The sequence below is a fragment of the Bacillus rossius genome, chromosome 6 (assembly GCF_032445375.1).
Source record: "Bacillus rossius redtenbacheri isolate Brsri chromosome 6, Brsri_v3, whole genome shotgun sequence".
In the NCBI taxonomy this organism is placed as follows: domain Eukaryota; kingdom Metazoa; phylum Arthropoda; class Insecta; order Phasmatodea; family Bacillidae; genus Bacillus; species Bacillus rossius.
The window spans coordinates 4,073,328-4,085,103 of record NC_086334.1 but is presented as its reverse complement, the minus strand read 5'-3'; the positions used below and the strand labels follow the sequence as shown (position 1 = coordinate 4,085,103).

At 55.0% G+C, this 11,776-nt stretch overlaps 1 protein-coding gene across 9 annotated transcripts in view; it reads left to right on the top strand.

The window, feature by feature from the left end:
- The first annotated feature begins 11,609 nt into the window (after positions 1-11,609).
- The window catches only part of LOC134532524 (protein retinal degeneration B), a 104,095-nt gene continuing 103,928 nt past the window's right edge, over positions 11,610-11,776 (top strand). For all 9 annotated transcript variants that reach the window (XM_063369000.1, XM_063368993.1, XM_063368990.1 and 6 more), the window contains exon 1: positions 11,610-11,702. In XM_063369000.1, coding sequence (XP_063225070.1) covers positions 11,633-11,702 — 70 coding nt within the window. In that variant the 5' untranslated portion in view covers positions 11,610-11,632. The remainder of the gene's footprint in view (positions 11,703-11,776) is intronic.

The following is an 11,776-nucleotide window of genomic DNA, read 5'->3' as shown; positions in this document are numbered from 1 at the left end:
TTCCTCTGGCACATATTGTGTTATATCAGTGCTACTTACCATTGAAATTGTAAGTAGAGGAATTGATCACTGTATGGTGCTTACTAAATGTGGTTTAACATGACATTGTTACACATAAGCATGGTGATGACCTGGGCAGCAATCGACTCCTCGGTGGTGAGAGCCTTTAGATGCACTGAACCATCTTACATTCTCGTCACACTGCACATGTTAGCAGCACTCCTAAGGTCGCGCACATCCCCTGTGAGGCAGCATAATGACATAAAGGCCCGTGCGAGCAGAGGGATCACCGACTGGTGTAGTCAACTATGTAAAATTTCTTGTGAACAGTGTTATAAGACATTTTTTCGCCATCGACATAAATGATTCAATTAATAAGCAAATTTAATCTGCTGCTAATTCACTCAAAAACATGGCTTTAGACTACTCAGCAGACACTGTAAGTTTTCGTGCGAAAGTGATACCAAGTGGAGGCCGGCTGCTCGGCCATCATTATCTCGCATACAGACTAGGCACATTGATATACAACAGAGCCCCTCAATGTTTTCAACCTTGACATCTCAGCCATAGTGTAATTTATTTCTCAGCTGTTTTGCTTTGGCTCTGCAGCTAAACCCACTCCGTCCAGCCGTACAGTGCTGGCTTGAACTCAGCAGAGTTTGCTCTTGAAACAAGCGCATCATTAACATTTATAATTAAGACTGTAATAGGGATCTCAAAGCCCACTTTTGTCAGGCTCTTAAAACTTAATAGCTACAGCCTACGAGTGATTTGTGTTTTGCCATGCATGAACAGTGTGTGCCGAGTGTGTGTAGATAATTGTTCAAGTTGCCGTCGTCCGGGGTCTCGGGCTCGAGTCCCGGTGTGGCTCCTAGTGGGAAAAGGCGGTTCTTGCTACGTATTGTCCGGGTGGGCGCCAGACTAGCTCGGTTCTAGTCGTGAGTTTGGGGGTCGTGGATGTATGTGCCCCTGCGTGGCCCACTAGGGCCGGCGGCGGTGTTGCGTGAGATGATTTTAAATAAGAGGCGTGGAGTTGAGGTGGTGGTGTCGTACCTTTTATTCATAGGAACGAGTCGTACACAATACAACACTCTACAGAGGTCCCCGGGGGGGGGTTTACTCGTTATTCCGTGGCGCCGTATGGTTTGTGTTCCGCGTTACGTGGCCTCGGACGCTGTTACGTCTCATACGTCTCACTGGTTACACAGGTAACGTAATTTCGTAACACAAAGGCGGGACACAAAATACACTGAATTAAGGGGGTGCGCACAAGTTACGTTGCACTCGTTACTCGGGTAACGTAAGTTAGCAATACAAAGTACGGGACACAAAAATACACTGAATTAAGGGGGCGCGCACAAATTACGTGGCACTCGTTACTCGGGTAACGTAAGTTAGCAATACAAAATACGGGATACAAAAATACACTGAATTAAGGGGGTGGACGATTGGAGACGGCCAATCCCGTATGCAAATGTCTCGGCGCGGGTGTTGTGCCCACTGTGGTAAAACACGCACCGCAATTAAGTTTGTCCAAGTTCCCTTGCGGGTTTGTGGTCAGCGCCGTGCGCGTGACCTTAAATAAAGTTCTGTAAGTTGCGGGAGGCGGCCCGTGCCGTATACTGAAGAGCAGCCCCGCTGACCAAGTGTGGTGCGGGGTGTCTTTAAATTGATGCGGCCGGATTAGGTCCTGGACCGAAAAAAGGGACCGGGTACTCACGGAGAGGTTAAGTAATAAAAGGGGTTCTGTTAATTAGTGACTATATTTACCGGACGTTACTTTCGATGTAGACAAAGGATGTTGCCTCTCCGTGGGACGTAGGTCCGCCCCGGTCCGTGAGCTGCGCTGAACTGCCGAACTGGCATGGCGTCCGAGGGAGGCTCGGCCTCTCTCGCGCCAGGCGTGACCTCATTACGCTAGACTCCAAACGGGTGTGTCTGGAAGAGATTTTATTGTCGCTAAAATCCTAATTTAATGTTTTAGGAGGAATGGGTACGGTTCTTCTCTTGTCTACTCAGGTTTCCGCGGCTTTGTCTTTGATTGCTGTTCGGGTCGCCTGACTCGGGTGAGCCATGGCCAGGGGTGTGTTCCGTTAGCGGGAGAGTATACTGGCGGGTGCAGGTCGGGCTCTGGGGTGGTCGTCGGCCAGACGACGTCAAACGCCCCCCCCCTGTGAAGCCCGACCTTGCGCCGCTTATGGTCCCGCTAACATGGGGCCACCCCTAGCTCCGGCCACTCCATCCCGGCGTGGTTCGCGGCTCAGCAGCTGGTTGGCTCCGCGTACTGGACCTGGTGATCAAGGCCGACTGGGCCAGCGTGCGCGCCGCCCCGGTTGCCGTCGTGGCAGGCGTGCCGGGGGCGGCGTCGTGGCGCCTGGGCGGGGTCAGCGGCTGATAGGGTCAGCGCACTGGACCTGGTGATTGTGGCCGACTGGGCCAACGTGCGCGCCGCCCCGGTTGCCATCGTGGCAGGCGTGCCGGGGGCGGCGTCGTGGCGCCGGTGTGGGGTCAGCGGCTGATAGGGTCAGCGCACTGGACCTGGTGAACGTGGCCGACTGGGCCAACGTGCGCGCCGCCCCGGTTGCCGTCGTGGCAGGCGTGCCGGGGGCGGCGTCGTGGCGCCTGGGCGGGGTCAGCGGCTGATAGGGTCAGCGCACTGGACCTGGTGATTGTGGCCGACTGGGCTAGCGTGTGTGCCGCCCCGGTTGCCGTCGTGGCAGGTGTGCCGGGGGCGGCGTCGTGGCGCCTCCTAGCTCCGGCAACAGCCCCACCCGGGTGGTGCTCGCGGTGGCCGCAGTTGGTAGGGCCCGAGCACCTGTCCCGGGTCGTCCCACGCCGAACATCCGGGGGTCGACTCGTCGAGGTGGCCTGTTGACGTTGGCCCTCAGCGTCTGGTACGGCGTGGATGGGTACAGCCTCCTCTCCCGTTCCGGTGTGCCGGGCGGGTTTGGAGTAGAGGCCTCCTCGTCCCCGTCGTCCAGTTCCATCATCATGTGGGTGGTGTCGGCGTGGTCGTTGTGCGGTTGTGCCCTAAGCACCTCCCCGGACTCGTTCTCGGGGGGGTGACAGTGGTTCCGAGTGTGGCTGCGGTGTCTTGCAGCGGGCGGCGGTGCGGTGGTGGCCAGGGTGCCGGCCGGCAGGGGCGGCGGCGACCAAGGTCAGGTGGCTCTCGGCAGGCGGGCAGCAAGCGCGGGAGGCGCTCGGCACGGCCCGGCTCAGCCTTGCTGACATGCGGGCGTTTCGCGGCTCGTCTTGCCAGACGGATGACAGGTGTCATCGGCCGAGTGACGGTCACGTGCGGTGGGGGGGCGGTCGGGCGTCCAGGTGCCGTGGCGTCGACCTGCATTGCGTCAGGCAGATGCAGGGAGCTCAGGCGACCCGGTAGCCGCGGTGACGTCACGGTGTGGCGTCGTGGCGCCTCTTGAGGGCGGAGCGCGCGTCGCCTCGGCAGCTGCTGTGGCAGGCCGGCCGAGGGGCGGCGTCGTGGCGCCTCTTGAGGGCAGAGTGCGCGTCGCCTCGGTGGCTGCTGTGGCAGACTGTCCGAGGGGCGGTGTCCTGGCGCCTCTTGAGGGCAGAGTGCGCGTCGCCTCGGTGGCTGCTGTGGCAGGCTGTCCGAGGGGCGGCGTCGTGGCGCCTCTTGAGGGCAGAGTGCGCGTCAACTCGGTGGCTGCTGTGGCAGGCTGTCCGAGGGGCGGCGTCGTGGCGCCTCTTGAGGGCAGAGTGCGCGTCGCCTCGGTGGCTGCTGTGGCAGGCTGTCCGAGGGGCGGCGTCGTGGCGCCTCTTGAGGGCAGAGTGCGCGTCGCCTCGGTGGCTGCTGTGGCAGGCTGTCCGAGGGGCGGCGTCGTGGCGCCTCTTGAGGGCAGAGTGCGCGTCGCCTCGGTGGCTGCTGTGGCAGACTGTCCGAGGGGCGGCGTCCTGGCGCCTCTTGAGGGCAGAGTGCGCGTCGCCTCGGTGGCTGCTGTGGCAGGCTGTCCGAGTAGCGGCGTCGTGGCGCCTCTTGAGGGCAGAGTGCGCGTCGCCTCGGTGGCTGCTGTGGCAGGCTGTCCGAGGGGCGGCGTCGTGGCGCCTCTTGAGGGCAGAGTGCGCGTCGCCTCGGTGGCTGCTGTGGCAGGCTGTCCGAGGGGCGGCGTCGTGGCGCCTCTTGAGGGCAGAGTGCGCGTCGCCTCGGTGGCTGCTGTGGCAGGCTGTCCGAGGGGCGGCGTCGTGGCGCCTCTTGAGGGCAGTGTGCGCGTCGCCTCGGCAGCTGCTGTGGCAGGCGGTCCGAGGGGCGGCGTCGTGGCGCCTCTTGAGGGCAGTGTGCGCGTCGCCTCGGCAGCTGCTGTGGCAGGCGGTCCGAGGGGCGGCGTCGTGGCGCCTCCTGAGGGCAGAGTGCGCGTCGCCTCGGCAGCTGCTGTGGCAGGCCGGCCGAGGGGCGGCGTCGTGGCGCCTCTAGCGTTTTTGATGTTTCAGGCGGTGCCGAAGACGGCGTCGACGTCGATGTCGTGCACGTCTGTCTCGTTTTGGTGGGCTCCATCCCCTGTGCCTCGAAGCCAGGCGGGCACCGCGGGGCGAGTCCCGGTGGCGGGGCCTCGCACAGGCGTCTCGGCGTCGTGGCCCTGGGCATTCCGTTTTCCAGCGTCCCTTTTGAGACCGCGCGCTCATGTGGCAGTGACGACGGCTGCATGTAATTGAAGCTAGGCGGTGGCGACGGTGTGGCGCGACGTGTCGGTGCCGAGTCTGGTGGCGTCCCGGATGAGGCGTGTGTCGTAGACGACGCGGGTTGCGTCGGAACGGTCCTTCGCGGCACTGTGACAGTGGTCAGGTGCGGTGGCGAGGCCATCCCGGCGTCGTGAGGTGTCTCCGACACGCTGCGGATTCGGGTCGTCGTGGCAGACTGCGGTGGGACGGTCGGCGTCGTGCGTCGTTCGGTCGGCTTTGGCGGGTCAAGCGTCGTCGCAGTCATGTTGAGTGGCGTCAGGTCTGCGAGGGGTGTTGAGGCTGGTGGCGTTGGGCCCGGAGGCGGAGGGAGCAGGATTGGCGGCGAGAGGGTGACGAGCGTCGGCGTCGGGACGGAAGGCGTCCTTGGTGAGGCGTAGTGCGTCGGCGTGAGTGGCGTCAGGTTGATGTAGCGTGGTCTCGCTGGTGACGGTGTTTCCGGACTTGGGTCGGGAGGCGTCAGGTCTACGAGGGATGCCGAGGTTGGTGGCTCCGGGACAGGAGGCGACGGGAGCGGGATTGTTGGCGGCATGATGAAGGTCGTCGGCGTCGGGACGGTTGTACGTGACGGTGCGGATGTCGTCGGGGCATGAGTTCGTGATACGTCTTGCGTCTGCGTGAGTGTCGGTGTCGGGACGGTTGTACGTGACGGTGCGGATGTCGTCGGGGCGTGAGTTCGTGATACGTCTTGCGTCTGCGTGAGTGGCGTCTCGATGTCGTGAATTGTCGCGGCGTATCGTAGGGGAGGAATTAGTAGCGCTGCTCCCGAATACTGCACTTGGGTGGCTCGTCCTGCGGTACATCGCGCGCACGTGAACGTGAAGGACTCGCGCCTCAAAGTACCTTCACGCTCGTTGGTGCAGTCACGATGCCATAGGTCGGTACACTCGTCGCAGTGGTAGCCCATGCTACTTCCTCCAGGACACGACCGGCTTCCACACATCGTCATCCCGTATGTGCGATACTCTTGACAATAGCCACACTCGTACCCCGCGGCGATCCTGCCGTTTAAGTACCATCTCGGGTAGAGGTGGTAACACCCACTGCATTCGTCTGCATCCATCTCTTGTTATCGTGCGTGTTCAGCTGTGTCGAGTCGTGTTTTTCACTCGTGGCTCTGTGCGCGCTGTGCAGGTCTGCGCGCGGGGTCGCGCTCGCCGGCTAGGCAGGTGCCCGGACAGCCGCACAAAACAGAGGCCGAGAATGGCCGCGGCATGGGCGGGGGTGCGGATGGGCGTGTGAGGCGATGGCCGAGAGCGCCCGGACAGCCGCACAAAGAGGAGGCGAAAACGGTCCGCGCGGGGTGGGGGTGGTGACGTCGCTCCGTTGCTCGCCTCGCCGTGATGACGTGTGGAGGTGGGGGTGGTTGGAGTGTCCTTTGTCCGCTCGCCTCGTCGCGCCGGTCTGTCTGGCCTTCGACCCTTCCTGTGTCCAAAATGGCCGTTTCGTGTCTCCGCTGTCGCCTGTTGGTGAATTTATCTCGAAAATGTCCAGGAGGTGGAGAAAAAAAAATTTTCACGTTATTTTCTGCCCCACGCAGCGGGCGCCAAATGCCGTCGTCCGGGGTCTCGGGCTCGAGTCCCGGTGTGGCTCCTAGTGGGAAAAGGCGGTTCTTGCTACGTATTGTCCGGGTGGGCGCCAGACTAGCTCGGTTCTAGTCGTGAGTTTGGGGGTCGTGGATGTATGTGCCCCTGCGTGGCCCACTAGGGCCGGCGGCGGTGTTGCGTGAGATGATTTTAAATAAGAGGCGTGGAGTTGAGGTGGTGGTGTCGTACCTTTTATTCATAGGAACGAGTCGTACACAATACAACACTCTACAGAGGTCCCCGGGGGGGGGTTTACTCGTTATTCCGTGGCGCCGTATGGTTTGTGTTCCGCGTTACGTGGCCTCGGACGCTGTTACGTCTCATACGTCTCACTGGTTACACAGGTAACGTAATTTCGTAACACAAAGGCGGGACACAAAATACACTGAATTAAGGGGGTGCGCACAAGTTACGTTGCACTCGTTACTCGGGTAACGTAAGTTAGCAATACAAAGTACGGGACACAAAAATACACTGAATTAAGGGGGCGCGCACAAATTACGTGGCACTCGTTACTCGGGTAACGTAAGTTAGCAATACAAAATACGGGATACAAAAATACACTGAATTAAGGGGGTGGACGATTGGAGACGGCCAATCCCGTATGCAAATGTCTCGGCGCGGGTGTTGTGCCCACTGTGGTAAAACACGCACCGCAATTAAGTTTGTCCAAGTTCCCTTGCGGGTTTGTGGTCAGCGCCGTGCGCGTGACCTTAAATAAAGTTCTGTAAGTTGCGGGAGGCGGCCCGTGCCGTATACTGAAGAGCAGCCCCGCTGACCAAGTGTGGTGCGGGGTGTCTTTAAATTGATGCGGCCGGATTAGGTCCTGGACCGAAAAAAGGGACCGGGTACTCACGGAGAGGTTAAGTAATAAAAGGGGTTCTGTTAATTAGTGACTATATTTACCGGACGTTACTTTCGATGTAGACAAAGGATGTTGCCTCTCCGTGGGACGTAGGTCCGCCCCGGTCCGTGAGCTGCGCTGAACTGCCGAACTGGCATGGCGTCCGAGGGAGGCTCGGCCTCTCTCGCGCCAGGCGTGACCTCATTACGCTAGACTCCAAACGGGTGTGTCTGGAAGAGATTTTATTGTCGCTAAAATCCTAATTTAATGTTTTAGGAGGAATGGGTACGGTTCTTCTCTTGTCTACTCAGGTTTCCGCGGCTTTGTCTTTGATTGCTGTTCGGGTCGCCTGACTCGGGTGAGCCATGGCCAGGGGTGTGTTCCGTTAGCGGGAGCGTATACTGGCGGGTGCAGGTCGGGCTCTGGGGTGGTCGTCGGCCAGACGACGTCAAAGTATATCAATAATTAAGGGTTTTCTTTGTATTACATGGTTACATCTCGTAGGAAGTGACTACAGCACTTAGGTGTCATATTTCATAATCATGTAGCAGTTTTAAATTCAATGCAATACGTCGCTGACAACTGCCTGTCCTATTGTGCCCATGTGGTGGAATTAACTAAGGTCCGATGGCCCTTAATTTAGTAACGCAGTACCACAGATAAAAACTAGTAAATACAATGTTGGTCACAAACACGAAATGTCAAATGCCTGTTTCAACGAGTCACTACTCCAGGATTAGGACAGGTCATGTTCAAAGAACTACATGTATAGGAGCCATGTCAGAATCAACCCAATTTTACCAGAGTAAGCACCTTTTTTTTTTATCATCACAAGAATATCGTCCTGGAGGGATTACGTCCTTGGGTATCTCTGCCAAACCACCACGAACATCCCACTTACTAGCCACATGGCGATGTCACACTCTGAAAATCTAGAGTCGCAATGCTTTGTGAGTTGGCACACAGATATAGTGCGATAGTGCGCCTCTTAGTCGCATAGGCCGCGATGCCTCACCAACGCCTCTCAAAGCCGTGTGCCACGAACACGCCCGCGCGTGCAACATGGTGCAAAGAGTGTGAGAGTACCGAGCGACCCGCAGCTAGCGCCATTACCGGCCACATCGGCGAAAGCACTCCACCGGGTGTGGCAATGTGCTTCCGCCGGACTATTTTAGCATTCAAGGGCACATGTTTTCTCCCACAGACATAAACTATGTAATATATAATTCTTCAAATGTTTTTACTTATTAATGGAATTGTTCAACGTGCGAATATGTCCTAAACTTGGCCGCGTCTATTCCCCGCGCGCTGCGTTTTTGGCACGCAATTAGCAGGCCCGCTGTAGCGCCGTGCTACATGTAGTCGGCAGTATCCATCGGGAGCTCGGAGAGGCTGGTCGTCTTCGTGCAACGTTGAGAGGTAAACTTCGCCCCAATCCCGCAGCCTCATCTAGAGCGTGAGTTATGACCCCCACCAGCCATACGTCACCGCACAGGTCTTAAAAGCCGTCCCGCGCCTAGCGCCATCACAGCAGCAACGTCCGCCACGTATTGTTCTCCATCAAACTCCCCCTCGCACCATTATAAGCGGAGTCATCATTGAACAGCCGTGCACGCGCAGAGCTCACCAACCTCGAACAATCGCGTCGAGGGGATGGATAGCACAATGTAAAGGTTTATATGTAATAAAAAACACACTTCACGTAGCGGAGTGTATCATTTGTAGTGTAAGGCGTCTTGGGTGGCCTAAACAGCCCAAGGATCACCTCTACAGACACATCCCTGCCTTCCATCACTTGGACGAACCCAAACCCCGAGACCCATTCCGCAAAAACTTGATAGCTTTGACGGGGAGGCAGCCGGACCGGTGTCAGTGTGTTCGCTGTATACACATGCTAAGGGGCGGGTATCGCTGTGGCATAATGGCCTATGCGACAAATTACTTAATTTTATTCCTGTTTCTTTCTCTGCATAACCCTGCCGTCAGCCGCGGTCTCGTGTTCGAGTCCGGGCGCTGGTTCTAGCGGGGTGGCTGGTCTGGTCAACGTTTTATGTTCCGGGAGGGCGCCAGGCTAGCTCGGTGTCTAACCAATGGGGGTTCGTGGTTCGTTGCCCCAGCGTGGTCCGCTAGAACCGTCGGCGGTATTGCTTGGGAATTTACGTTAAAGAAGAATGCGTGGGATTGCCGTAGTATCGACGTGCCTTTATTCAAGGGATTGACGTCACACCATACAATTACTGAGCACAGACATGCCCCTGAGGGCTACTTGTCCGTTGCGGGGTGCAGGCCGGTATATGTTCAATGTTTCGTGGCACTGGTTTCTCGGGTAACAGTATGCAGGCCAAGTACACTTGATGCAAGAGAGGCGCGCACAGATGACGTGGCGCAAAGTTACGTTTACAAAGTACACTTAATGAAAATTAGGCGCGCACAAATGACGTGGCGCAAAGTTACGTTAACAAAGTACACTTAAGGAAAATTAAGCGCGCACAAATGACGTGGCGCAAAATTACGTTAACAAAGTACCCTTAATGAAAATTAGGCGCGCACAAATGACGTGGCGCAAAGTTACGTTAACAAAGTACACTTAATGAAAATTAAGCGCGCACAAATGACGTGGCGCAAAATTACGTTAACAAAGTACCCTTAATGAAAATTAGGCGCGCACAATTGACGTGGCACACAGAGTTTGTGGGTGACTGGAGTCGGCCAGTCCCGTAAGCGATTGTTTCTACGCGGGTGCCGTGCCCACTGGGTGGTACACGCACCGCCACTAAACTTGGCGAAGTTTCCCTTGCGGGTTTGTGGTCCGCGCGAAGGCGCGTGGCCTTAAGAAAGTTCTGTGGTTTGCGGGAGACGGCCCGTGCCGTATGCTGAAGAACGACCCTGCGCACCAGGTGTGGTGCGGGGCGTCTTTACGTTTACGCGGTCGGATTAGGTCCTGAACCGTAAAAAACGGACCGGGCACGCACGGAGAGGTGAATAGAAAAAGGTTTGGTTTATGCTAAATGACTATATTTACCGGACGTTACTTGCGATGAAGACAATGGTTGTGGTCTCTCCGTGGGACGTAGGTCCGTCCCGGTCCGTGAGTCGAGTTGAACTGCGGAACTGGCATGGCGTCCGGTGGCGCGTCGGCCCCTGCCGCGCCAAGCTTGACCTCATTACGTTAAAAACTAAATGACTGCGTCTGGAAGAGACTTTAAGGTCGCAAAATTCGTAATTAATTGTTTGAGGGGGAATGGGTGTGGTTCGTCTCTAGTCCACTCGGATTTTGTGTGCTTTATAATAATGTCTGGTTTGGCCGTTCGGCTCGGTGGCTCGCTCGTCTCGGGTGGGCCACGGCCAGGGGTGCGTTCCGTTAGCGGGAGAGTATACTGGCGGTTGCAGGTCGGGCTTAGGGATGGTCGTCGGTCGGACGACGTCAACCCCTTGTGTCTTGAAACACCGCTCATTAGTAGTTGACATTAATGCAAGCATTTGTTTTAGGATACATCTGAATTAAGAGCTGAAATATTGAAGGTAGTTTCTAGGTTTGTGAAACTTTTTGAAACAACGAGCATGTAGTCTTAGCATTCTTGTTTAGTTATGTTGCAAAGTTTATTATGAAAATTTGATTGTGACTCCCGCCTTTTTTGGGAAATTTTACTTAATGCTAATGGGACAATAGCTACCATTCTGTGTAATGCACAAGGTTAACGGTGGTAAACGTTTTGTATATTTAAAGCATGGTTGGTTCAACCACTTTACCTCATCACTTTTTTGTAGGAACTGTTATTGTTGAGACTTGAAATTATAGTCAGTGTAATTGTTTGGTGAAACTTCCAGTTTACAAGGATGAGAGCTACACACAAACAGTTTAGTAATTTCTCGAAGTTTGCCGATCTCGTGAAGAAACACCATATTGCAATGATTTACATTTTTTTTCCGGTCGTAGAGTATTTTAAATAATGCTAACCTAACTTAACCAACCTTTCATTTTAGTTAAGAGTACCGAATCTAACCGAACTTAACCTACCATCCCGAAAAAAAAAAAAAAAAAGTATTACACTGATCGAACCTAACCTAACCTTTTCTTTGGTTAATTTCGTAGTCTTTCGGGTTGTAGTTGTAGCTATCATTCCTGTGAACTTTAAATTATTGATTTGTATGATGCACTATGTTTTTAGGATTTTTTGTGTGGTATTTTATTTTTTTAACGATGGGTAAATTTGTTGCAAATATTTATAATACAATGTGGGAAACCCTGTCTAATTATTATTTGCGAAGCGCAAGACTATTTACTGCATTTATTTTCGCTCCACGCTACTAGATGCCTTTACTCTCACTCACTTAAAATACATTTTAATTAAAACGTAGTTACACTCCATGTCACCATGTTCGCTGACATCACTTGTTTCGCGTTTCTCGTACGAGTTTCCTATATTGTCTCTATTAAAATATTTGGTTGTTGTCAGTTTTTTTTTTCCGTTACAGCTGTTAGAGTATGTATTTTCATCGAAGGTGAATGGTGATTTATACGTTTTCTGTGAAAGTCAAGTTTTTTTTCTTGAAATTTAAAATATGGAAACAAACAGGTAGCCAAAATAACTGAATGTATCATTGGTAGTTATAGGGTAATATTGAATGTTCATTTTGGTAGTTCTGGCTA